Source organism: Ascaphus truei, chromosome 6, assembly GCF_040206685.1.
Source record: "Ascaphus truei isolate aAscTru1 chromosome 6, aAscTru1.hap1, whole genome shotgun sequence".
Classification (NCBI taxonomy): domain Eukaryota; kingdom Metazoa; phylum Chordata; class Amphibia; order Anura; family Ascaphidae; genus Ascaphus; species Ascaphus truei.
This window is the reverse complement of record NC_134488.1, coordinates 100,259,763-100,283,527: the sequence shown is the minus strand read 5'-3', so window position 1 is coordinate 100,283,527 and position 23,765 is coordinate 100,259,763. Positions and strand designations below refer to the sequence as shown.

The following is a 23,765-nucleotide window of genomic DNA, read 5'->3' as shown; positions in this document are numbered from 1 at the left end:
GAAACCCCTCTCACTCCACACCTCACAAATGGGCACATGATGAGAATAATGTTGATCAGAGGTCTAATACAAAATCTATTTTGAAATCACCACATTCAGACCGTAGGTCTAGTTTTGATACTGACTCTTCAGATACAGCTGATAGACCGTCAGTGTCTTTCTCCAAACAACAAGATAATAAAGATTCTGAACGTGGCTTTTTCAATAAAAGCTATATGACGAGCACACGTGAAGACCCGCTTAGACCCCCCACAAATACAGCTTATACACAGGCAAAAAATGGAAGAGGTGCAGAAGGGGGAAGAAGAACAGGGAAACTCACTGGCTCCGACAGCAAGAGAAAGAAATACTTCTAGACACTACCAAAGTGGATAAGGGAAACTCCCTTAATTGGGTGCTCCGTATACCTCCAGTGCTACCATATGTAGGCAATGTCATTTAGAGCAGGGTTACCATCCTCCTTAGCAATGACACCAGCAACTCAAATCCATGAAGAGAGAAATGATAAAGCAACCACAGTCCATTCAATGAGGGGAGAAAGTCATCTAACCTATCCAGTGAGTATATAACTCCACCCGGCGGTCCCTCTGTGGGTGGGCTAATAATAACCTCCCGTAGCCTCAAAAATGTAGCAGTATGTACTCACACTTTCAATCTGCGCTCCGCTGCGCTTCTCTCGCTGGAATTAGCTGGATGGCCCCTGCTCCGTTGCGTGCCTCAGTCCCAATGGTAAGACAGTGAACAGTGAGGTAATCGAACGAGCACTGCTGTTAGAATAGGCGGGAGGCAAGGTGCTATAAAAATAACTTTATTCCGGCATACATGCCAAAGTTAAAACCACATGAGGAGGATCCTCTGACGCGTTTCGTCCTTATGGGACTTTATTGAAGAGTGATCTAGGGCAACCGGACCTCGCTATATATAGCCCCTCCTCCTGTGCGCCGGTACATGGCTCCTCCCCTCAGTCTCTGCTGCTTAGCAGCTGATGAATAAGTGGTGGTAAGTAGGGGTGAGTCGCCAGCTCTAAAGGCCCATTCATTTCAACCTTTGAAAAATTGGTTGAAAGGGATTTAAAAATACTGGCCGATGGTTTTATGATTGGCAACCCCAGAATTGATAATCTCACGGGGGCTGAAAGACACGAGTTAACTAAGCTCCAAAAAGACAAATCGCTGGTTATTAAAGCAGCGGATAAGGGGGGAGCGATTGTAGTCCAGTCTTCAGAAGACTACAATAAGGAATCATTGAGACAATTAGGGGACACATCTTCCTATAAAAAACTTAAGTCAGACCCAACCCAAATGTTTCTTAAAGAATTAAAATCTCTATTGGAGCTAGGTGAGATACTCTATGTTTTGAATCCAAAGGAGTTGGGTTTCCTATATCCATCACACCCAGTAATACCTATTTTTTACCATCTCCCAAAGATCCATAAGACCCTGACACGTCCACCTGGTAGGCCGATTGTGTCAGGCATTGGATCTTTGGGAGATGGCCTATCACGTTACGTTGATTCATTTTTGCAGCTCATAGTCTTGGGATTACCTTCATTTATTAAAGACTCCAGAGATCTCATAGAGGATCTCAAACAAATTAAATGGAACAGAAATTGCATATGGGTTACGATGGACGTCAGATCTCTATATTCCATTATGGATCACAGACAAGGCATTGAGGCCATTCAACATTTTTTGAACACATCTTATCTTTCTCCAGCACTGTGCACTTTTCTGATTGAGTCCATCACTTTTCTACTAACAGCAGTGCTCGTTCGATTACCTCACTAGACACTACCAAAAGTAATGTGATCAACATCTCAAACACAAACCTGACACCACAACAGATTTTACTCTTAAATAAAGGACTTAATTTCGCCCCTCAGGAGGACTTTGACCTATTTTCAACAATCATCGATCTCCAAAAATACACTAGGAAACTAGCACTTAAAAAATTGTATTAAAAAAAAGACAATACTGATGTTGACTTGATTGTTAATACTGGTGTAAATGATATTGTTAATGAATTGATAAATCCTAATGTATGTTCATTTAGGGAAAATGTCTTCAATCTTGAGATGGAATCTCTCCATGAAGAGGGATGTATTGAGGCCACACCAGACTCCCCATTTTTTGGTCATATAGACTCTGGTCTTAGGAAAAAGTCATAATTTATTCCTAATAGTTCCAAGGGTCCCTGTGTATCCACCTTTGAGAGGTTGGTTGACAGAGACCTTAGGATCTTGGCCGAAGGTTTTTCTTTCTCGTCACCTATATATGATAACCATACCAAACAAGAGAGGGTTGACCTAGATATCTTAAGAAAGGATAATACAATCGTCATAAAAAGGCGGATAAGGGAGGCGCCATTGTGGTCCAATCGTCCCTTAAATGCAAGGAAGAGGCCTTAAGACTATTAAGTGATAATAATTTCTATCTAAGATTGAAGACAAACCCTACTATGATCTATATCAGAGAGTTACAAAATCTGTTTGAATTGGGTGATGTACTTTATGTTCTGGGTGTTAAGGAAAGACAGTTTTTGAATTGTGAGCACCCTGTCGTGCCGGTGTTTCATCATCTCCCGAAGATCCATAAATCTCTGGAGAATCCCCCTGGGCGACCCATCTCTCCAGTATTGGATCTTTGAGAGATGGTGTCTCCCGGTACGTTGACAGGTTCCTTCAACCTATTGTACAGACCTTACCTTCCTACATTCAGGACACTACAGCACTTTTAACTGCACTTAAGGACATTACCTGGAGAGATGGATACAGATGGGTCACCATGGATGTCACGTCTTTATATACCATCATTGAACACCAGCACGGCCTAAGGGCCATTTATCACTATCTTGAATCTTCTTCACTTTCTATTGCACAGATTTCATTTATCACTGACTCAATTTTGTTTTTACTCACTCATAATTACTTTCTATTCGATTCACAATTTTATCTTCAAAAACGGGGCACGGCTATGGGGACTTCTATTGCTCCTTCATATGCCAATTTATTTATGGGTTTATGGGAATCTGTCCACATTTTTGGTAGCACTAATATCTTTCATTCTAATATTATTTTCTATAAAAGGTATATCGATGATTTGATTTTTATTTGGCACGGTGAGTTGGATAGTCTATACACCTTTATTCACAATCTTAATACTAATGACATTAATCTTAAGGTTACGTTTCATATAGATACACATTCAATTAATTTTCTTGACGTGACACTCCATGGTGATCCAGACATGATTATACAAACTGATATTTTTACCAAACCCCACTCCAGGAATGCCTATTTACATGCGAATGGTGTTGCTGGCTTTTATTCTACTCATAGCCAGAATACACACAAGTGGTTTTTATTCCGATCACGATCGCAAAACTGAAACGGACAGGCATCTCAAGGACAGCTACAGGGGGCTTCATTTCCTGCGCATGCGTGCTACGCAATCCACCACGCTGACACTCGTGGAGGTCTGATGGCGCTACAGCGCTGCAGAGACAGCCCGAGCGCACGGGACTGGCCTCTGAGGATTGATACTGCCCCTGCATACCCTATTTGATGCCCTACCAAAGAAGTTACGATCGAGACCGGGGATTATTAAAGTTTTCATTCATGTAAGTGGTTACTATTGTTTATTGTTTGTAATACACTTCATTTCTCTTATTTTGGTGCGCTCTTGTGTTTTCTTTTTTTTCTTTTTTTCTTGGCTTCCTGTTGGCCCATGTGATGCAGGAGCTTTAAACTTTAAAGCCCAGATAGCCAAGCAGAGTGGCTACCGGCACCAGCTACGGATGTAAGTATCTCTGGAAGCAGGGTGTCCCTTGAGCTGAAATTAATGGGGTTCAGCTCCGGAGACCCCCTACTTCAATTCAAAACACACTTTCTTTTCCCCAAAACAGTTTTAGTACTTAGTCACCTTTATGCTTCCAAAATTATCTGATGTTAATCCCAGTCAGGGCCACCGAGAGGGGGGGGACAGCCGGTACTGGTGTCCCGGGCCCGGTGGCGGCAGGGAGGCCCGGAGGTAGGGTTTCCAGGTGGCTTCTCCAAAAATACTGGACTCAATGGTGAAAGGTGCGTCAGGTCACTATGTCCAGGGAGGAAAAACCAGACACATACTTGTCCAGTATTACAGTACCTCTCATTTTTTACTGGACAGAGTATCCAAATACTGGACAGTCCAGTTAAATACCAGACACCTGGCAACCCTACCCGGAGGCCAGACAAAGCAGTTGCCGGCGGGCCCCGCCTCTGCCCACCTGCAGGCCTCTTTCTCTGTCCCACGCCGGGCCGTCTGACGTCATTAAGCGATGGGCCTCTCAGCAAGCCGGAAGTGAGCTTGGCCCAGTTTTCGGCACGCAGCGCCATGAGTGGCGGGCAGGCGAGTGGGGGGCTTTTTACTGTGTATTGGGGGGCTTTTTACTGTGTATTGGGGGGGATTGAGTGAGAGTTGGGAAAATGATGGAAGGTGGGGGCGAGTGAGAGGAGTGGGGGGAGGGATTGAGTGAGGAAAAGAGGGAGAAAGGGCGCCCTCAGGGTGCCAGCATCGCGATGGAGTGTGCGTGCGACCGTCTCCAGTGCGATGTGTGAACATCCCAACTGCTGAGCTTCAGGAGATTAGGGAGGCGATCGGGGGCGTGGCGGGGGGCATTGCGAACGCGTCACAGACCTGGTTTGACCTCATTGGCTGAACCAGCTGACGTGACGCTGACGTCATGCGGCTGCAGCCTCTAATCTCAAAATCCCTTGTATCCCCAAGCGGCAGCCGCATCGATGCGCTACAGTGCCACCAGGTGCCGCAACTACCACGGTACCCTCCGTAGACTACCATGGAAGAGTCCCTGACGTGCGCGCTTGTCACGACGCCGGCACCCTGAGCATGGCCTAAGAATGAGACACAGGGGAGAGATATACATGCGGGGCAGGAGAGTGAGGAAGAGGGAGTGAGACAGAGGGGAGAGAAATACATGGGAAGAGGGTGGGAAATAGAGGGGGCTCATGAGGTGTGAAATGAGGGGGTCGGGGGCACCGGGAGGGAGGACAGGACCCGTACATAACTCTAGTTCTGGGTCCCGGGAAATCTGTTTGTGGCCTTGATCCAGCTATAGTGGAGCCTGATCATTAAGTTGCAAGAATAGTGTACACAGAAGCACACCTACCCTATTATTCATTAAAGCAGCAATACGACATTCTCCCTTTTTTGTTTCTTTTCTTATTTGTATATGTAAAGCATGTGGCAATGTATAATTCTACATTCTTATTTAAGCTGGCAATCATTTGGTGCTCCTGTTACACATCTGTAAAAATCCTTATGGTGTTACTAACATAATGGCTGATTCAGTCACTGTAACTCAGCAACTACATTATTCTTATATTAGCAAGGTAATATCTATTGTTACAGTTTGCAGCTCAAACTGCTGGGAATATTGGCAACAAATTATTACAAACAGGAAAGTGTTGCATAGATCTTGCACTGCTGGAGAGTGGGCTAAAACCTGCTATAGAAATCAAAGGATGCTTTAAAGCTCATTAACAATGGAGAGACAGGGGGGCGTGACGGGGGCACGGGCATGATGTCACCCGGCAGGTTCGCCCTCATTGGCTGAACCGCTGGGGGGCGTGGCCTAGCGCTCGGCTGCGAGTCTTAATCTCACTTTTCTTGAGAGCAGGAGAAACTGTCGATGCAGCATGGCGGCCCCCCCTCGCAGCGGGCCCGGCCCCATTGTGAGGTGGCTCTTGTCCTTATAGCGTCCGCCACAGTGGGCGCTGCAGTAGCCAGCGGGGACCTGGCCTAACGCCTTACCAAACTATGGTTTGATGCATCCCTTTCTGCCTATTCCTTTAACACAAGTAGTATATACAGGACAGACTGAGTATGTGTTCCTCCTGTCCACTCTGTGAAGAAAACCCTGTGAGGTTAATCTTGTATTTACTGTGTTGAACAATTTGCACAATTCTCTCATCCATAGTTCCCACACCAGTGTCATAACTGGGAATTCTGACTTTGTATCTCTTCACAGTGACAGTGGTTGCAGTTAGACGCTCACTGGCTTGTGTATGATTCATGATGTGTCTTCCTCATAAAAACGTGCGTATCAGAGCACTGGCATTTAAGTATTTGCAGATCAAAGCACTTGGCAGAGGAATCAAACATCCCCTTGTAGCGTACTAGCTGGTACAAACAGTCAGACATTGGCATCATACACTTAGCATCATCCCCCGCAGAGATGGGTTATTAGCTTGATGTGCCAATTAATGAGGGTTGGGTAAAACTGCAGGGGGGGGGGGAGAGGCTTGGGTATGTGGAGTAGACCTAATGGAAATTATAGGAGAGATGTCCATTATTTAACCTTTTTTCTGCTACAAAGATCAATTGGAGATCCAACACCCAGTCAGTCTGCAACAGATGTATTCTACTGTTTTCCCCCACATTCCTCTGAGTGGGACCATTCCCATGAATGATATCAATAAGGGGACCAAAGTAATTGTTGTGGTTCTGGTGATATTCTCTTGTATTATCGTACATTATCTTAAATGTGTTTTTACTTAAGGTAAAAGGCATATGCTATGACAGGAAGCTAAAGATGGCCATGTTTGCGGGTTCCCAAATGGAACCTGGCAGATTTGACATTTGGTTCTGATTCCTAGTTGAGCTGTTCAAGAATTGAACATTTGAATTGAACTCCATGTCGTACTTTGGAACAAATTTTCAAATCTAATTGAAATTCAATGCCAAATAACAAAAAAGGTAAACCATCAGATTAAGGTTTTTATTTAAACATTTGGTTTTCTAAAATGGTTGAATTTTTATAAAAGCCAACAACGTTTTGCAAAAATTTAGAAATTCGAAAACATTTTTGACAAATATGTTTGGCAAACCAATTTTCTTTTTATGTGCAATTTAACCTTGGAAATGCCTTTAAAAAATTCACATTGCCATAGGATTCTTCCAATCTAACGAAGAAGCTTTCAAGATTCTGCAAACTGCAGACCTGAGGAAGAGAGAGAACTTTTGAAGCCTTGTCTTATAATATCAATTGTTAGTCCAAATAAAAAAGGTATCACCTAATGCTGAAATACTTAATGTACTCTGCAAATTGCTACAAATACATACGCTTCTCTTACAGGATACTGGGGGGATCTATCTTTTGCAAAACAGGTTTTTTCTTCCAAAACTTTTTTTAATGCGCAGTTTTAAACAGATATACCGTATTAGGCGATGTTCACTCAGTCCTATCTGAAAATATCCTTTTACATGAATGGGAGTTTACGGTATGCTAAAATGTAGCACTCAGTGTATTTTTGGAGGACCCAAAAGATTGATGTTATTGCTCACTGATCTGTTCTATTAAAAGTCTTACATTGAGCATTCCAAGTTTTACTAAGCAGCCGAATACTTTTCTCCAGATTAGAAACACTGTAGTCACAAAAATAATTTACATGTAAAAGAAAATGTCATATCTTTGACTTTTCTAAGGGTCAAACTTGGGTAATTGAATGTAATCATTTTCTCTTATCTTTCTTTCTTAGTTTGTAGCTTTGTGGTGCACAAACGATGCCACGAATTTGTCACCTTTGAATGTCCCGGTGCTGGTAAAGGCCCACAGGCAGATGTAAGTATGATGTAATTATAGAAGAGAATATAAAGATAGGGAAACAATAGCAGCCTGTAACTAGATGCCTACAAATGAGTTTAGGAATTATATCTGTATATAGCATAGAAGAGATTTTAGTTTTCAGTTGTGATGTCCAAACAAAAGTACCTAGAGCGCATAGGAAAGAAAAAGGAGATAAATATAGTGCAAAAATAGAATAAAAAAAAAAAATCACACTCACAAACCAGTGTATTTGTGTATTGCTCTGGAAAGTTAATAGATGAGATTCAGGATGGGATCGGATCTGCATGGATGTTCACTCCTCCCAAAGGATCAAAAAATTAGAAAAGAGAAAATCAGACATAGTATATTACTGTACTGATTTAATAAAATAGTAATAGTAGGTAGGCTAACTCCATTCAAATTTTAAACACAATAAAATAATGCACGTAAGACAGGAGTTTGTAGTATGATAGTCCTCATCCCGCTGACACCAGTTGAACCACTCGGTTACTTCCGCATCATGTGATATCTACAGATTTCGTGGCGCGGTGTTTCAGCTCTCCGGATCGCCGTGACGTATTTTCTCCTCCACTACTCCGTCCCTGTCTTTGTCCCAGCAACCGTATGCATTCTGCTGAGGCTTCCTCAGGGGTAGTCAGAAGCATCAGAGAAACGCGTAGGGTTATTGCAACAGAGACGGAGTAGTGGAGGAGCAAAGATCTTAGCAATCGATCTCATCCTGAATCCCATCTACTAACTTTTCAGAGCAATACACAAAGACACTGGTTTGTGAGTGCGATTTATTTTTTTATTTTTAATCAATTCTATTTTTTTGCACAAACATTTTTAACTATATTTTCCTCCTTTTTCTTTCCTATGTGCTATAAGCACTTTTGCTGGAGATCTATTTTGAACTTTTCAAAAGTGCTTAGATGGTGAAGTACTGAACTTTAAGCTACAGGGATAGCAATAGGATTTTACTGGATCTTTCTTGAAATGTGAATGTTTATGTGCCACTAATATTCACTTGTTGTACTAAATGATATGTGCATGATATTGTGTTTGCACTGATATTGCACAATGCACATTATATATTTAATTTATTATTTATAATTGGTATACTCTTGCTAGCACTGGTTCATCTAATAGAATTTTAATTTTTGATGTAATTGAAAATAAATAAAAATGCGGGTGTGGGGGGGGGTGGTGAATAATACCCACCTACTGCTATTAACTCGTCGCGTATACATTTTTAACTCACTGTAACTATGTTTCTTAAATCCTATACCTGGATTAACCCCTTGAGTGCCCCAACAAGGCATTGTAATTCCTTTGGCACTAAAGGGGCTAATCACCAGAGGATCTGGCAGTTTGGTTCTGGTCTTGTTTGTTACTTTCTATGAAAGAATATAACACTTGGCCATTTTCTATATTTAAAAATAAATAAATTAAAGGAAATGGATGAAATGGCACGGACGTTTGTCAAGTTACAACAGTTGCAATGCATCATATTTATAATACTGGAACAGGGGAGGCCAATTCCAATCCCAAGGGCCACCAACAGGTCAGGTCTTCAGAATATATACCTGCTTCAGCACAGATGTCTGAGCCACTGATTGAGCAACCTGTGTTGAAGCAGGGATATCCTTAAAACCTGACCTGTTGGCAGGGATGACAGGGGAGAAAGCCGGGTAAAATGTCCCGGGCCTGGCATCTGCGAGGGGCCTGGCTGGCCGGTGCTGAAAGTTGGACATGGCTAGAGGTCGCGTCCGGCTTCTGGGCCTCTGTTTGGCTGCTAGCTCTCCCACTGTAGCAGGCCTCTCTTCCTTGCTTGTGGCCCGTTCTTCAGTCTAAGCCACACCCACATGTGCCGGAACCTCGGCCTGCCCAGAAGTCGGGCCCAACTTCCAGATCAGCGTGGCACCAGAGGCCTCCTCACAAGGTTTGTGTGTATGTGTCTAAGCAACATGTGGAGTATCATGGCAAGTAAATTTGCGTGTCATCAGCATAGAGGGGATATTTGAACCCAAGAGATGTGATTAGTGTGCAGAGAATGTACTATTAGTGTACTATTAGTGTGCAGAGAAAAGATGAGAGGTCCCAAGACAGAGCCCTGGGGTACCCCCACAGAGAGATCGATAGAGGAGGAGGTGTTTGCAAAAGAGACACTGAAAGTACGATGGGAGAGGTAAGATAGAGCTCCAGGATAGAGCTTTGTTACAAATGCCAAGAGTATGGAGAATGTGAAGGAGAAGAGGGTGGTCCACAGTATCAAACGCTGCAGAGAGGTCAAATAATATGAGTGTAATGACCTCTGTCTTTGGCAGCATGGGGGTCATTAGTTATTTTAGTGAGGGCGGTTTCAGTGGAGTGAGCAGTGCTGAAGCCAGATTGTAGAGGGTCTAGGAGAGAATATGTGTTGAGAAAATGGAGCAAGTGAGAGAATACAAGACATTCAAGAAGTTTAGAGGCAAAAGGCAGGAGGGAGACAGGTCGATAGTTAGAAAGACATGTAGGGTCAAGTTTGCTGTTTTTGAGTAATGGTATAAATGTTGCATGTTTGAAGGAAGAGGGAAAAGTACCAGATTAGAGGGAGGAGTTTAAAATCTGTGTGAGCGTAGGGATTCTAGTAGGAGCAAGAGGTATTAGGAGATGGGAGGGAATAGGGTCAAGAGGGCATGTGGTAAAGGGAGAAGAGGAGATCAGTAACAACAATCCTCCTTTGTGACAGCGGATAAAGAGTCAAGGAATGTAGGAGGAGAGTTAGGAAGAGGTATAGGATGGGGGGGGGGGGGGGGGGAGATACAGAGGGCATGGCCTGACATATGGATTCCACCTTTTCCTTGAAATAGTCGGCAAAGTTCTGAGGTGAGATGGAGGAAGAAGAACAGGAAGCAGAGTGTGCTCTGAGTAGGGAGTCAAAGACAGAGAAGAGTTGGCATGGATTAGACTTGTGCGTGTTGATTAGTGAAGAAAAGAACGTTTGTTTAGCCTGAGAGAGGGCAGAGTTGAAACAGGATAGCATACATTTGTAGTGAAGGAAGTCAGCGAGAGTGTGAGATTTCCTCCAGAGGCGTTCAGAGGAACGAGTGCAGGAACGCAGCATGCGTGTGTGGGAATTTAGCCGGGGTCTTGGGTTCAAAGGGCAAGAACGGCAGAGAGAAAGCGGGGCATGTAAATCAAGAGAGGAGGATAGGGCAGAGTTGTAGTTTCTGACCAGGTTGTCAGGGTCTGGAACAGAGCTGAGAGAGGAGAGGGAGGAGCGTAAAGTGGAATCAAAAGCTGGTAGGTTAATAGAGCGCAGGTCTCTGCAGAAGGTGGGTGGGTGAGGTGGGGGTATGAGGGTGGGGGTATGAGGGTGGGAGAGGTGGGGGTATGAGGATGGGAGAGGTGGGGGCTGAGGGAGGGAGAGAGTTGGGGGCGCAATGGAGGCAGAGATGTGAGGGAGGGAGAGGTGGGGGCACGAGCGAGGGAGACGTGGGGGCGTGCATGAAGGAGAGAGGTCAAGGCATGAGAGGTGAGGGCATGAGAAACAGAGAGAGAGAGAGGGGCGTGAGGGAAAGAGATGGGATGTGAGAGATTGGGGGTCTCGCAAGGCCACTGACACTGGGGGAGTCAGTGGAAACTCTAATCCTGGGTCCTGGGAAAGCTGGCTGTGGTCCTGCTTGTTGGTGGCCCTTGAGGGTTGGAGTTGGCCACCCCTGTACTAGAAAATGACTTACTGTATGTCTGTTGGACCTCAATCTCTCTGAAGTGCCTAAATTCCTGGTGTTATGGTCTTCAGTGCAACACTTTGATTTGTATAATACACAACTTTTTTTGAATACATGTTAATATGATTGATTAGCCCATAAAGCACGCACTGAGTTATACGCCACTTCCTCTCAGGGAACTCTCCATTCTTGGGTACAAAATGCTTTGACTGATTAGCTCTGGACGTTTGTACATTTACTCTTTGCAACATCCATCTTTGCATTTTGTTTGTCTCTTCTTGTTGGCACTCCTTTTCTTCAGGACTTTAGGGGTAATGAAAGTCTCCGCAGTTAGATTTTACTCTAGCTATAACTCTCTCTGCTTCTTCTTTCTCTGGCTTTCTTCTGTATTTACATAGGAACACAGCTTTCCTGATAGGCAAACTGCACATAGTAATTATTCTCTTTAAAAGCACAAGGAGGACAGAACACAGTCCGGGTTTTTGGGTGACTCAGTCAGCACACTGAGAACCTGTCTAAGGGAGGCAGATTATATATCACTTACTGTGTTCCAGTAGAACTGCACAAAGGCAGCAGAACCATGTGTACTAAATACATTATATTTGAAATACCTTTTACACTTAAATTAAAGAAACAGTACAATTTACAATCCAATAGTTTAACAAAAATCTGATTTTTACAAAGTTTCACATGTACCACATGCTCACATTTTCTCAAACTTTTGATATAAAGCAGTAAATGACTTTTTCAATATTAATGTACTATTTAAAAATAAGATCTCGGGGCCTATTTTAGTAGCTCCGAAGTGTGACAAACCGCTTCTAAGGGCTGTTATATACAGCATGCGGCCGTACGGCCGCACGTGCCTATGCGAACGCGTGTGCAAATGCCGCATGCTTTTAGGATGTATACTGTGTGAGTATACAGTGTTGAATATACTGTGTTTGTGTGTGTTTATGTGTGTATTTATGTATGTATGTGTAATTTAATATTTATTAAAAAAACAAAACATTGGTAGAAATAATATATTTATTACATTTGTGTAGACACACAAATACATACACACACACACACACACACACACACATACACATGAATACTGTACATATACACACACACACATATATACATACATTCAGAGCCGGTAGCGGCGTGAAAAGATGATTTTCCTCATCTTCGCCGCTGTCTGTCGGTTCCCCTCTCCCTCCTGTGAGCGCGCGCGGCCCTTCTATAGAAGGCTGACTGACGTCAGCTAACTAAAATTCTGGGCACGCGCACAGCATAGCACGCGCGCACAGCATAGCACGCGCGCACAGCATAGCACGTGCGCACAGCATTGCACGCGCGCACAGCACTATAGAACGTGCCTTAAGTGCCCTTTAGAAGCAGATTGGCATGCGTTCTGTAAACCCTTCTCGCTTGTCCAATCGGGTCTAAAAGCCTGTTTTTAGTAGAGGTTTCATTCTGGCTCTGCCAATCTAATGGGTTTGTCAAAAAAAACCTCCAATTCGCATTTTTTTTTTTTTTTTACAAAAACTGCAATTCTCGTACTTTTGTAATGCAAACCGCTTCTAAAAACATACATTTTTGAGATTTCTATTTTGAGTTACAATTGGCTGAGAGCAAAACCCATAAGTCAGACTGGGGATGGAGTCTATTTATTTATAAAAATGTTTTACCATGAAGTAATACATTGAGAGTTACCTCTAATTTTCAGGTATGTGGCTGGGCACAGAGCTATAAAAAATACATGGTTACATTAAAAGAACAGAGGTTATACAGTGAATTCACAGACATTTCATAGGACAGATAGAGTTTGAAAATTGGGTACAGGGGTAAAGGGCATAGGAGTTTCAGATAGAAATAGAGCAGCTTTAACATCACCAAACATCAGTGAATGGCAGCAAATGGCTCAGACCCTTTGGCTGCCCTTCGGCTGCGCCAAAGGCTGTCCGCCTTTGCGGCAACGCAGATGTACACTGGGGTGGTAGAAATTCAATGCAGCTGTGAACAAACAGTTCTTTGTGTCCTCTTGGCTCATTAACATTCCAGTGGGTGAAATTGACATTCCACAAAGTACAAGCAAATGTTAACCCTTAACACGCTGGTCCTGTGCAGAGGGGAGCAGCTCTTGGGGAGCCCCATCAGGCTGTCCGCCTTTGGGACAACGCAAATGTACACTGGGGTGGTTGAGATTCAATGCAGCTGTGAACAAACCACCTCACGTCAGTTAGCACCACCTCATGTCATTCTGCTTCTAAAGTAACTAAATGTACGCGTTTTGGCTGTTAAACAGCGCAGTTTGTCACTTTTTATAGAAGCTGTTTAGAAGATGTGATTTGCAATAGAGAATAGGGGTTTTCTGACATTTCATTCCGTGACTTCTGAACATACTAAACAATGCGGTTTGGCATTGACCACTTTGGAGCTACGAGAATAGGCCCCCTTCTGTGCAGTATTACTCAAGATTATTAGAGTGTCAATTGTTTGGACAGAGCAGTTGTAGAGATCAAAATAGATTTGAAATCCCATTCTATTTTGCAACATAGTGTTATGGTTGAAGATCAATTTTTTTTATTTAAACTTTAAATATGCTAATACATCAGTGAGTGTGTGCAATCCTGTTACCCAGTTGATCCTAAATTGGATTATATTAATTAGTGTTTGATCTTTTAGGATAGGGCCATATAGTTAAGACAGAATGTCAAGTGTATTATTCTTCTTGGCGGGTAGTAGGATCTGGCTTCTTCATGGAAAGAGTGGTAGATTCTTTGAATAAATTCCAAACATAGGTGATAGAGATTAATATAATAAAGAAAATTAAAAAATGCTTTTTTATAGACATCAATATATCAGTGATATAAAAGAAAGCCAAGGATCAAATAGGGTCTTAGGATTTACAATCAATGGGAAAATGAGCAGACCAGGGGGAAATGTGGTGTTTCTAGGTTTAGCCCAAGGTTGCATCAATTTATTTTGTAACACATTGGGGAGCTGCCTTGGAGAGTGAGAGGAGAGAGAGGAGAGAGAGGAGAGAGAGGAGAGAGAGGAGAGAGGGGAGAGGGGGAGAGAGAGGGGAGAGAGAGGGGAAAGAGAGGGGAAAGAGAGGGGAAAGAGAGGGAAGAGAGGGGAGAAAGAGGGGAGAGAGAGGGGAGAGAGAGGGGAGAGAGAGGGGAGAGAGAGGGGAGAGAGAGGGGAGAGAGAGGGGAGAGAGAGGGGAGAGAGGGGAGAGATTCATCTTTCAGAGACATCCAGAACAATATTATAGTAGTGAAAGGAGTACAGTAACTTGACTGCCTGTTTACTTAACCCCTCTCTTTTATTAATGTTTGGAAGCCTCGTAATCAGGAAGGATTGCCTAGCAACTTAATGCAAGACGACCGATTCCTTCATTTCTTTTATTAAGGAATTTAGTAAGCTCTAAAAGAGATATTGCTTTGAGTTTAGAGACTAAAATTGTGATTGCATTTTCTGTTTTGACCTAAAAAAAAAATGTCTCTTTTCGTGTAACACAACTCTTCCATGTCGCTTTATATCGCTTTTGTGCCAACCTTTGCAATAATCTCTCCCCATGGGTTACTGTCCCATTTTCAAGTGCTATTATTAATACTGTACTAACTTTCACAGAGAATGGTGGGACTGCAGTTAACACCGGTTCCCTGCCCCAATTATAAACTGCCCTTGGCCTCATTGAGAGAAAAGACAGATGATGTGGAGATAAGGACAACAGGAGGAGACTTCTATAAATATAGTAAGATGCTTGAAAAGTAAAGAGAAGTAAAAAAGAGAGCAAATGCATCTCTAGTGCTTTATAGTTTGCTCCAGTGTCAGTACATCTTTACTGCCATAACGGATCTTTTAATAGCTACTTTCTCTAATAGTATACAGCAGTTGATAAATAATAGAACAGCATCGTATATTTCATGCCCTTAACTGAATTATTGCTCCAGAATCCTGCAATCTAGTGCAGTATGTAACAATGTAGCAATGTAGAATTCATCCAGAAGCAAATGGAGTTTTAACTGTGTTTAGTGTATCAGAGTCCAACAACCAACTGACCCCAAAACATTAATTCACCGTAACAGAAGATAAGCCTGAAGTATTCTGATCTAAGCTTATTATTTTTGAGTTTCAAGTGTATCCAACACTGCCATCATAACATTGTCATGATACGAAGCTGATGCTCTAGAAGTACTTTATGTACATGGGATAATCTGCCTTGCTCTAGGCCTCACAAAACCATTCTTAAAAGGAAAGTTCTTGTTGGCACCCCACTTTTTTAGCATATACAGACGAGACCACGACTATTCTGAAGCTTGCCTTAAACTAGCTCGGTTACATTCTGGGTATGTGCTGGGTGTAACCTGGCTAGTTTAAGGCAAGTTTAAGGCATTTCTGCATTGACTAATGACCCATAGGATTAACACAGCAGGGGTCCCTGGCAGTCCCATTCAGTTTGAATGGGACTGCCAGGGACCCCCCACTGTTAATCTGATGGGCCATTAAACAATGCAGAAAGGCTGGGTCTAGTTTAAGACAAGTTTAAGGCATATATCCAGCATGTACCTGGGTGTACCTGGGTCTTTTTGGCGATTGCCACTGGTTTGTGTTAGAATAGTCGCAGTCTCTGCTGTATAGGAACCAGGAGGTCTCTGGAGCTGAACCTCATTCATTTCAGCTCTAGTGACCCCCTCTTTCCTAAGATACTTACCGGAGAAGGTGCTGCCGATACTTCTTGGAGGTTTAACCCCACTCCCCCCCCCCCCAATAGGAAGCAGCGATGGATGACGTTGCGGTTCCCTATTAGTACGCATGACACAAGAGATTTAAATCGATACTTACCGGAGAAGGTGCTTCCGATACTTCTTGGAGGTTTAACCCCACTCCCCCCCCCCCCCCAATAGGAAGCAGCGATGGATGACGTTGCGGTTCCCTATTAGTACGCATGACACAAGTGATTTAAATCTCCATTTTGTTTCCCCTGGAGGGAAGTTATTAGCAGCACCTTGAAAATGATGTATCTCTGGAAGCAAGGGGTCACTGTAGCTGAAATTAATGTGATTCAGCTGTGGAGATCCACTGCTTCCTATACATGTAAAAAAAGAGGGGGGAAATGTAGCAGGAGGAACTGTTTGTTTAAATCTGTTTGTTGTCATTTAGAGCTGTGTGACACTACATTTAATGGGTGTATAACATGCAGTGATAGTCACTCTTTTTTGGCCAACTCTCTGGGAACCTAGGAAGTGCTCATTGAAGGTACTGACCATTGAAAGCAAAATCATCATCAATTGGGCAACCACATAATATGAACCGATGAAGATTAGAGCTGACATGTTCTTTTATCTGTCATTAGGTAAAATGCCTTTTGAAAAGAAAGTACTCTTAAAGCCTGTAAAAGTCCTTATTTCTCTTTCTTTGATTAACCCATCACCCAGCAATCTGGTCTCATCACATAAAAATAAATGTATATTTTGAAGATACTCACCTACAAAAATAGTACAAAATAGCGGTGATGTTCCAATAAGTTAGAATACCTTCAAATATGGTTACATAGTTTTCCATTTCTGAGTGGAATCCTTGTATTTGAGTTTAGTATAATGATGTTAAACCTTCTCTACTTCATCTCAGTGTTATCCCTCTCACATCTTTCTGGTGGAATCCCTGTGTCCTCCTGGTGTAATCCTTCTGCTCTTCTCCTAGTGGAATCCTTCTATTTCTCTCTAACTACCCCTGCAAGATATTTATCCAGATAATATCCCTTAGTCAACTTTTGCTATAACTAATTCTATTACCAGATAAGGTCCTACAGCCAAACTGATATCATCTGATAAGGAACTGTCCACGCCTCAATACAGAGAATAACCTAATATGGCATGTCTTCTGGACAATTCCTACCTAATGCCATAGCCTTTTTCGGTTGCATCAGCTTTAACCACAGTTGTCTATAGTCACTCAAATGTCAACCACAGGGCTTCACTACAGAGTACTCAGCACAGCTACATTCCCAATATAACTAAATACCATCCATATGTAACGGAATATCTATCAGAAAATACAAATTTCAATATTAGAATATCATATGCAATAAAATATGTAAGCAAAGAAAGAATCGTTGCAAATATACTGTATACTTGGCATTTTGTCTTCATACCGGACAAGAATGTGTGCCTGGTGTATAAAAAATGGCCATTGAGGTTAGCCTCTGTGGCAACCAACAGAGAGCCACAACGTGTAGCATTGTGGTGTAAGTAATTGGCACAAAAACTACAAATACCTCATAAAGAGGGAGGTCAAGTGAAATTAAAAAAAAAGGGGGGGGGGGGATTACTGGATTAAAAGTATTCAACACCCTGTTATTTTTCCTCAAAATTCTCTTTATAGTTTTAGAGTTTGTATTCTTTGCATTATACCAAACCATTATTTAGTGAAAGGGAAATGGCAGCCATCTTGCATTGATTCAAAAAGCATTTAAAATTACTAGCAAATATCTTTATAGTAAAACCACCATGAAAATCATTGGGCCACTATAAAAAGGTTTATTGGAAAAGGATATTAAGAAAGTAAAAAAAAAAATCCCTTGCCTCCACTGTTGTTGGATAGTACTATATAGTACTTCTACTTTGGGAAGATTGTTTTATTTTATACTTTCATTATATTGTTCTCCCTAAATAAATGTTAAAAAGCCAGTTTGAATTGAATAATCAATGCATTTAAAACATTGTATATTGTTTTGAAGGTATTTAAACGTCTAAGCATTTGAAAGCTAAACATCAATAACATAGATATATCTGTCTGAGTGCGTTTTTCTTAAACAGACGTTGAGTTTCTGTGACATAGTCTCCCATCCTGTTCTGCACATAGCATATAATATGTGCTTGGAAAGCCTGTCTGAGCTGTCACTGAGCCTCCGGCAGCAGGATGGGGAGGGGAAGGGTGGGATCAGCTTAGTAAGAATCATGTACTCTAAAGGTTGAAGTGATTTAAAAAATAGTGGTTCTGTGTCTGATTTAAAACCTCTAACTCATTTAAACACTACTCAGCCCTCTTTGGAGCATATTTTACATAATTATGTGCAATATTTATACTATACAAACAAAATGATTGGGCCTTTCTAGCATGAATTACTTTGTGTTTAAAAAGAAAGTAGAGCTGTAAGCCTATAAATGAAAAAATAATTGAGCACTCTGTAGCCACAGTATTGTCACATTCCGATCACTCATGTACTCCACACGTCTTCACCGTATTAATATCTTTCACTATAGCCAGGAGTCATCAAATCGCAATATGCGCTTTTGGGGCCGAATCGGCAATACCTGCCATTAAAATCAAAGGTGGATATCACCAATTCAGGCACAATAGCATGGATCGCACTTTGATGACTCCTGACCTTTGTTTTAGAAATGTCATTGCGGTGGTAGTGGTGTAAATCCTCTATGCATTCTCACTCCTCTTTTAGTGACTTAACTATTACGTCGTCAAATAAATAGTTTTGTAGCAATAATCTGATGTTATTTTTAACTTTAGATTCCTGTAGCGGGTTCCCCAGAGTATGGTTCCAGAGGAGTTAGACTTTTGTTGACCTAGGACAACCTCAACAATAGACAAAAATGTGAATTCTGGCTCGCCATTCTGTAATGGCAATGTCATTGGGATAAGCTGGTAGAACTCATATGCTTTCTAAATAGTTGTGCGCATCACTGGCAAGAGTCTTTATTAATATACTGAAAAAATTGTTTCTGGGGAATGACTGCTTTAACATTTACAGTGCTCTAATGATTTAAGTTCAATATGTATGTATGTATATCTTTATATAGTGCCATTAATGTGCATAGCGCTTCATAGCAGTAATACACGTGACATAATAATATAAATAACACATAATGGGAAGAAGCCAACACTGCACACACTTTGTGACATACCCTCTGTCTCAGGTCTGCACAACTCGTAAAGCGAAAAGGGCCGAACTGCTCCAAGGAAAACAAATTTGGGCCGCACGGGTAAAATCATCATCATCATCATCATCATCTCTCCTCCAGCACCTCTCATCATCATCATCATCATCATCCTCATATATCTCCCCCAGCACCCCTCATGATCATCCTCATATCTCCCCCAGAACCCCTCACTATCAACCTTTGCGATACTCCCCATCTATCTCTCATACCCCATCTCTCCCCCTCACCCACATAATACTCCTTCTCCACATCAAACACACAATACCCCCTGCACACCACACACATCCCACCCACCCCTGCACCTCACATCATTCTCCCCCCCCTGCACCTCACACCATTCTCCCCCCCTGCACCTCACATCACTCTCCCCCCCTGCACCTCACATCATTCTCCCCCCTTGCACCTCCAATCACCCCCCGCACCTCCAATCACCCCCCTACACCTCCAATCACCCCCCTGCACCTTCAATCACTCCCCTGCACCTCCAGTGACCCCCCTGCACCTCCAGTGACCCCCCCTGCACTTCCAGTGACCCCCCTGCACCTCCAATCACCCCCTTGCACCTCCAATCACCCCCTGCACCTCCAATCACCCCCTGCACCTCCAATGACCCCCCTTGCACCTCACCCCCTGCACCTCACATCACCCCTCCTGCACATCACCCCCCCTGCACCTCACCCCCCCTTCACCTCACCGCACCTCACCTCAATGCACCTCACCTCACCCCCCTGCACCTCACCTCAATGCACCTCACATCACCCCCCCGCACCTCAAATCACCCCCCCTGCACCTCCAATCACCCCCTGCACCTCCAATCAACCCCCCCTGCACCTCCAATCACCCCCCTACACCTCCAATGACCCCCTTGCACCTCCAATCACCCCCCCTGCACCTCCAATCGCCCCCCTGCACCTCCAATCGCCCCCTGCACCTTCAATCACTCCCCTGCACCTCCAGTGACCCCCCTGCACCTCCAGTGACCCCCACTGCACTTCCAGTGTCCCCCCTGCACCTCCAATCACCCCCTGCACCTCCAATGACCCCCCTGCACCTCCAATCACCCCCCTTGCACCTCTAATCACCCCCCTACCCCCCTAATCACCCCCCTTCACCTCCAATGACCCCCCCTTCACTTCACCGCACCTCACCTCACCTCAATGCACCTCACCTCACCCCCCTGCACCTCACCTCAATGCACCTCACCTCACCCCCCTGCACCTCACATCACCCCCTTGCACATATCCACGTTGGGATCAGTTGGGAGCAGGGAGGGGGGAGCGGGCCCTGAGCATGCGCGCCGGGACCGCGGGGAATCGCCGCCATTTAAAAAAATATATATTTATTAAACTGGCACCCGGCCGGACTCATCGCCGCACAGAGAGGACAGATGGGCCACATGCGGCCCGCGGGCCGTATGTTGTGCAGGCCTGGTCTATCTTCTTCTCTGTATTCATAAATAGGTCAAAATATGGCATACCGGCAAAATCCATAGGATTCAGTTCATTGTAGGATAGCCCTCTTCTGGATGTTCTCCCGCTCTGTAAGTGCGCCCAGACAAAGGCATAGACAGCACGTTTCCAAATGATTTCACATGTTTTGCTGCTTTATAGCAAGGAGACCTGCTAGATATGAACTATTCTCCTGAGAGGTATTTAACAATTACTTCAGTAGTTATTCATATCCCTTCACAGAGAACCACAAGGGCTTCCTCCTGAATATGTTCTACATTTCAAAGACTATAAAGGGGGACATTCCCTCTGGGGAAATATGTTTCCTTAAAACATTAATGTCTTTCACCTTTTCTACAGTATATTATTCTTTTTAATTTGCCTTGTCACTTTCACTTAAGAAAAAAGTACAAGCGCAGCATAAGTGTTCTTGTGTAGTATGCCAGAGCCCAAAGCTAATAAGGGAGCTTAATTTCCTTGCATCTAATGCATCTTCTAGGAATTTCTGACTAAACCCTTGTTGTGTTACAAAAGTTGAGGAGAACATTTAAGCATTATAAAAATCCCAACCCGATGATCTGATGGAAGTACTATTGTGGAACATAATTATTTTCTATTGTATTCTATGTTTTAATCATGTGTGAAGACAGCACAATTCTGAGAAGAGGTACATAATACTAATCCTTAACAATGGCTGAGCTGATTCTATCCGTCAAAAAAAAACTTTTATTCAAAGATGAAAGAAAACACTCTAATTGTGAAATAAATAAATTTAAAGATAAACGTCAAAATGAAAGTGAGCTGAGTAAGGCACTGATTGAGGAGGTGGAGATAGACACTTCCAAACAGAAGTAGAACTCCCTTCCATCTTAGATAAGTGTCAGCATGTCACTGTCGCTAAGGCCTCTATTAAGGAGACCATTACAAATGTTTTCTGTACTTTTTTTTTGTCAATTCTGCATTTGTTTATAATACAGCTATGTGTAAGTCAATTTTAACAAAGGTATTTTCTCTGTGTTAGAGCTGTCATTCAAAATCTCTTCACCAGGGTGCCCATTTAGTTGAGCTATGGGTGGTTTTAGCTAAAACTAGATTTTACAAAATCCTGTATAATGGCCTTTCCACCATTACCATTTGATTTCGTCACTCTGAACTTCTCAATAGTTACTCAGTCAGGGTATGTTTATCTGCAATAGGTACTAGTGATATCTACCATGCGTAGCAGTTTTTACAGCATAAAATGGCTATTTGTCCTACCTAAAGTGAGAATTTCTACGAGGCATTGCGCAAATTTGTATGCAAATTGACTGCTTTATTAATAATGTTTTGAAGTTCGAAATATTATGAATTTTGATTAGCAATCAATAATTCGTGAATAATTCTCTCATTCAAGTTCAAATGAATATGTCGTTACCTTCTGCCATGGTGGATTAACGTTTAAAGGCTGTGCACCTGTTTCCCTGATCAAGTCTTTCTGCTATACTATAATAGAATCCCTTTCTATGCACTGTCTAAGTCCAGTGGATATGATAAACAATAAGGGCTGCAACAAAAACCTAATTAAATATACAGAGCTAGTCAGTGGGATTAAATTCCAATTACGGTTATTCCTCTTTTCCCTGTGCACCCTTTGCATTGATCTGTTTTGTGTTCATAATGATGAATCTGCATGTGTTTGAGTTTTCTCAACAGTCTACATTAACAACTGGAGGTGCGCTGCAAACCCTGTCTGTAAGCACCAGCTTCTGCTGTGCAGAGAGGACATTCCCACACAAATGCTAAGTCCATACTGCCAACAGCAACTGAGCGGGGGTGTCAGTGATAGGCAGTGAGAGGTGCGGGGCTGGGTGGCTTCTCTCTCTTTAAAACAAACAAGTCAGCCAGTGCTCACTGTAATAATTAGGTACAGACACTGAACATCAATTTGTTTACTTACTTCAGTAGTTTTAGCAAATCGCTCTGCACACTTGGCTTCTGGTTCACTGATCTGATCATATACGTCAAAGAAGCATGTGGATACAGTGAATTAATCCTGGGTAGCTCCCTTTTCAATTAAAGCTACAGGCAATGTATTTTCTTAAATTCCCCAGTGTAATATTAGACTGTTACAACTGCACAAGATACACAGGGCCTCATGCAGTAAAGTCCGATAGAAAAAATCGCCACCATTTTTAATTCGCCATTTTTGGCAGCGTTGCTATCACGGTATGCAGAAAGCCACGCATACCAGTGATAGCAACATTTGCAAACATGGCGAGTAGCCGGTGCCGAGATGATCTGCCCTCTGAAAACGGCACACCCGGCAAGTTGGTTGTGCTGCAGAGAGAGAGCCGCCTAAGACGCGTAATTAAGGGGTTAACCCACCCTCCCACACTACCCACCCGGGAGGCCTAACCATCCACCCCAGACCTACTATACCCACTCTGTACCCATTGAGTGGCATAGTAGTACATCATACCCATATAATATGGGCATGATAAGCTACTATAGCAGTCAATGGTCACCCTAATACAAAAGCATGAATGTCCAAAATACACAATAATCAAACATATACAACAAGAACCTAAACCCCCCAAAATCAAAAATTAAAAGCAGTAGCCAACCAATCAATTACCTAAATAAAACCACTAGCCAATCAATTAAAGAAATAAAACCACTATGCATTCAACAGAATCATTAAAACCACTAGGCAATCAATTACATAAATCATACCACTAGCCAAACAATACATTTAATACCGAAAAGCAGTAAGCAACACAACAATTAATTAATACAACCACTAGGCAACACATAAATAAAAACCAATAGCCAACAAAATACATAATTTAATAAAAACGTTAACCAATCTGTCCCCAAAAAAATACACAAGCCGTGGGGCAAATTTGCCAAAAAGCTCTCTTATCGCGGACTTATCGGAGTTTACTGAATAGCAGTAGGCTTTTTTGGCGAAAGGTGGCGATAAGTACCTAATCGCTGCTTACTGCACGAGGCCCATAGTGTAAGATAAAAGCCTGGGAACTATCTAGTAAAGGCAACTATACCTTTAG

The 23,765-nt window shown here is 42.8% G+C and overlaps 1 protein-coding gene across 1 annotated transcript in view; it reads left to right on the top strand.

Moving 5' to 3' along the window:
• Positions 1-23,765, top strand: part of PRKCG (protein kinase C gamma) — a 218,579-nt gene that overhangs the window by 54,145 nt on the left and 140,669 nt on the right. Inside the window, exon 3 of the mRNA XM_075605355.1 lies at positions 7,535-7,617. Within this exon, the coding sequence (XP_075461470.1) occupies positions 7,535-7,617 (83 nt within the window). The remainder of the gene's footprint in view (positions 1-7,534; positions 7,618-23,765) is intronic.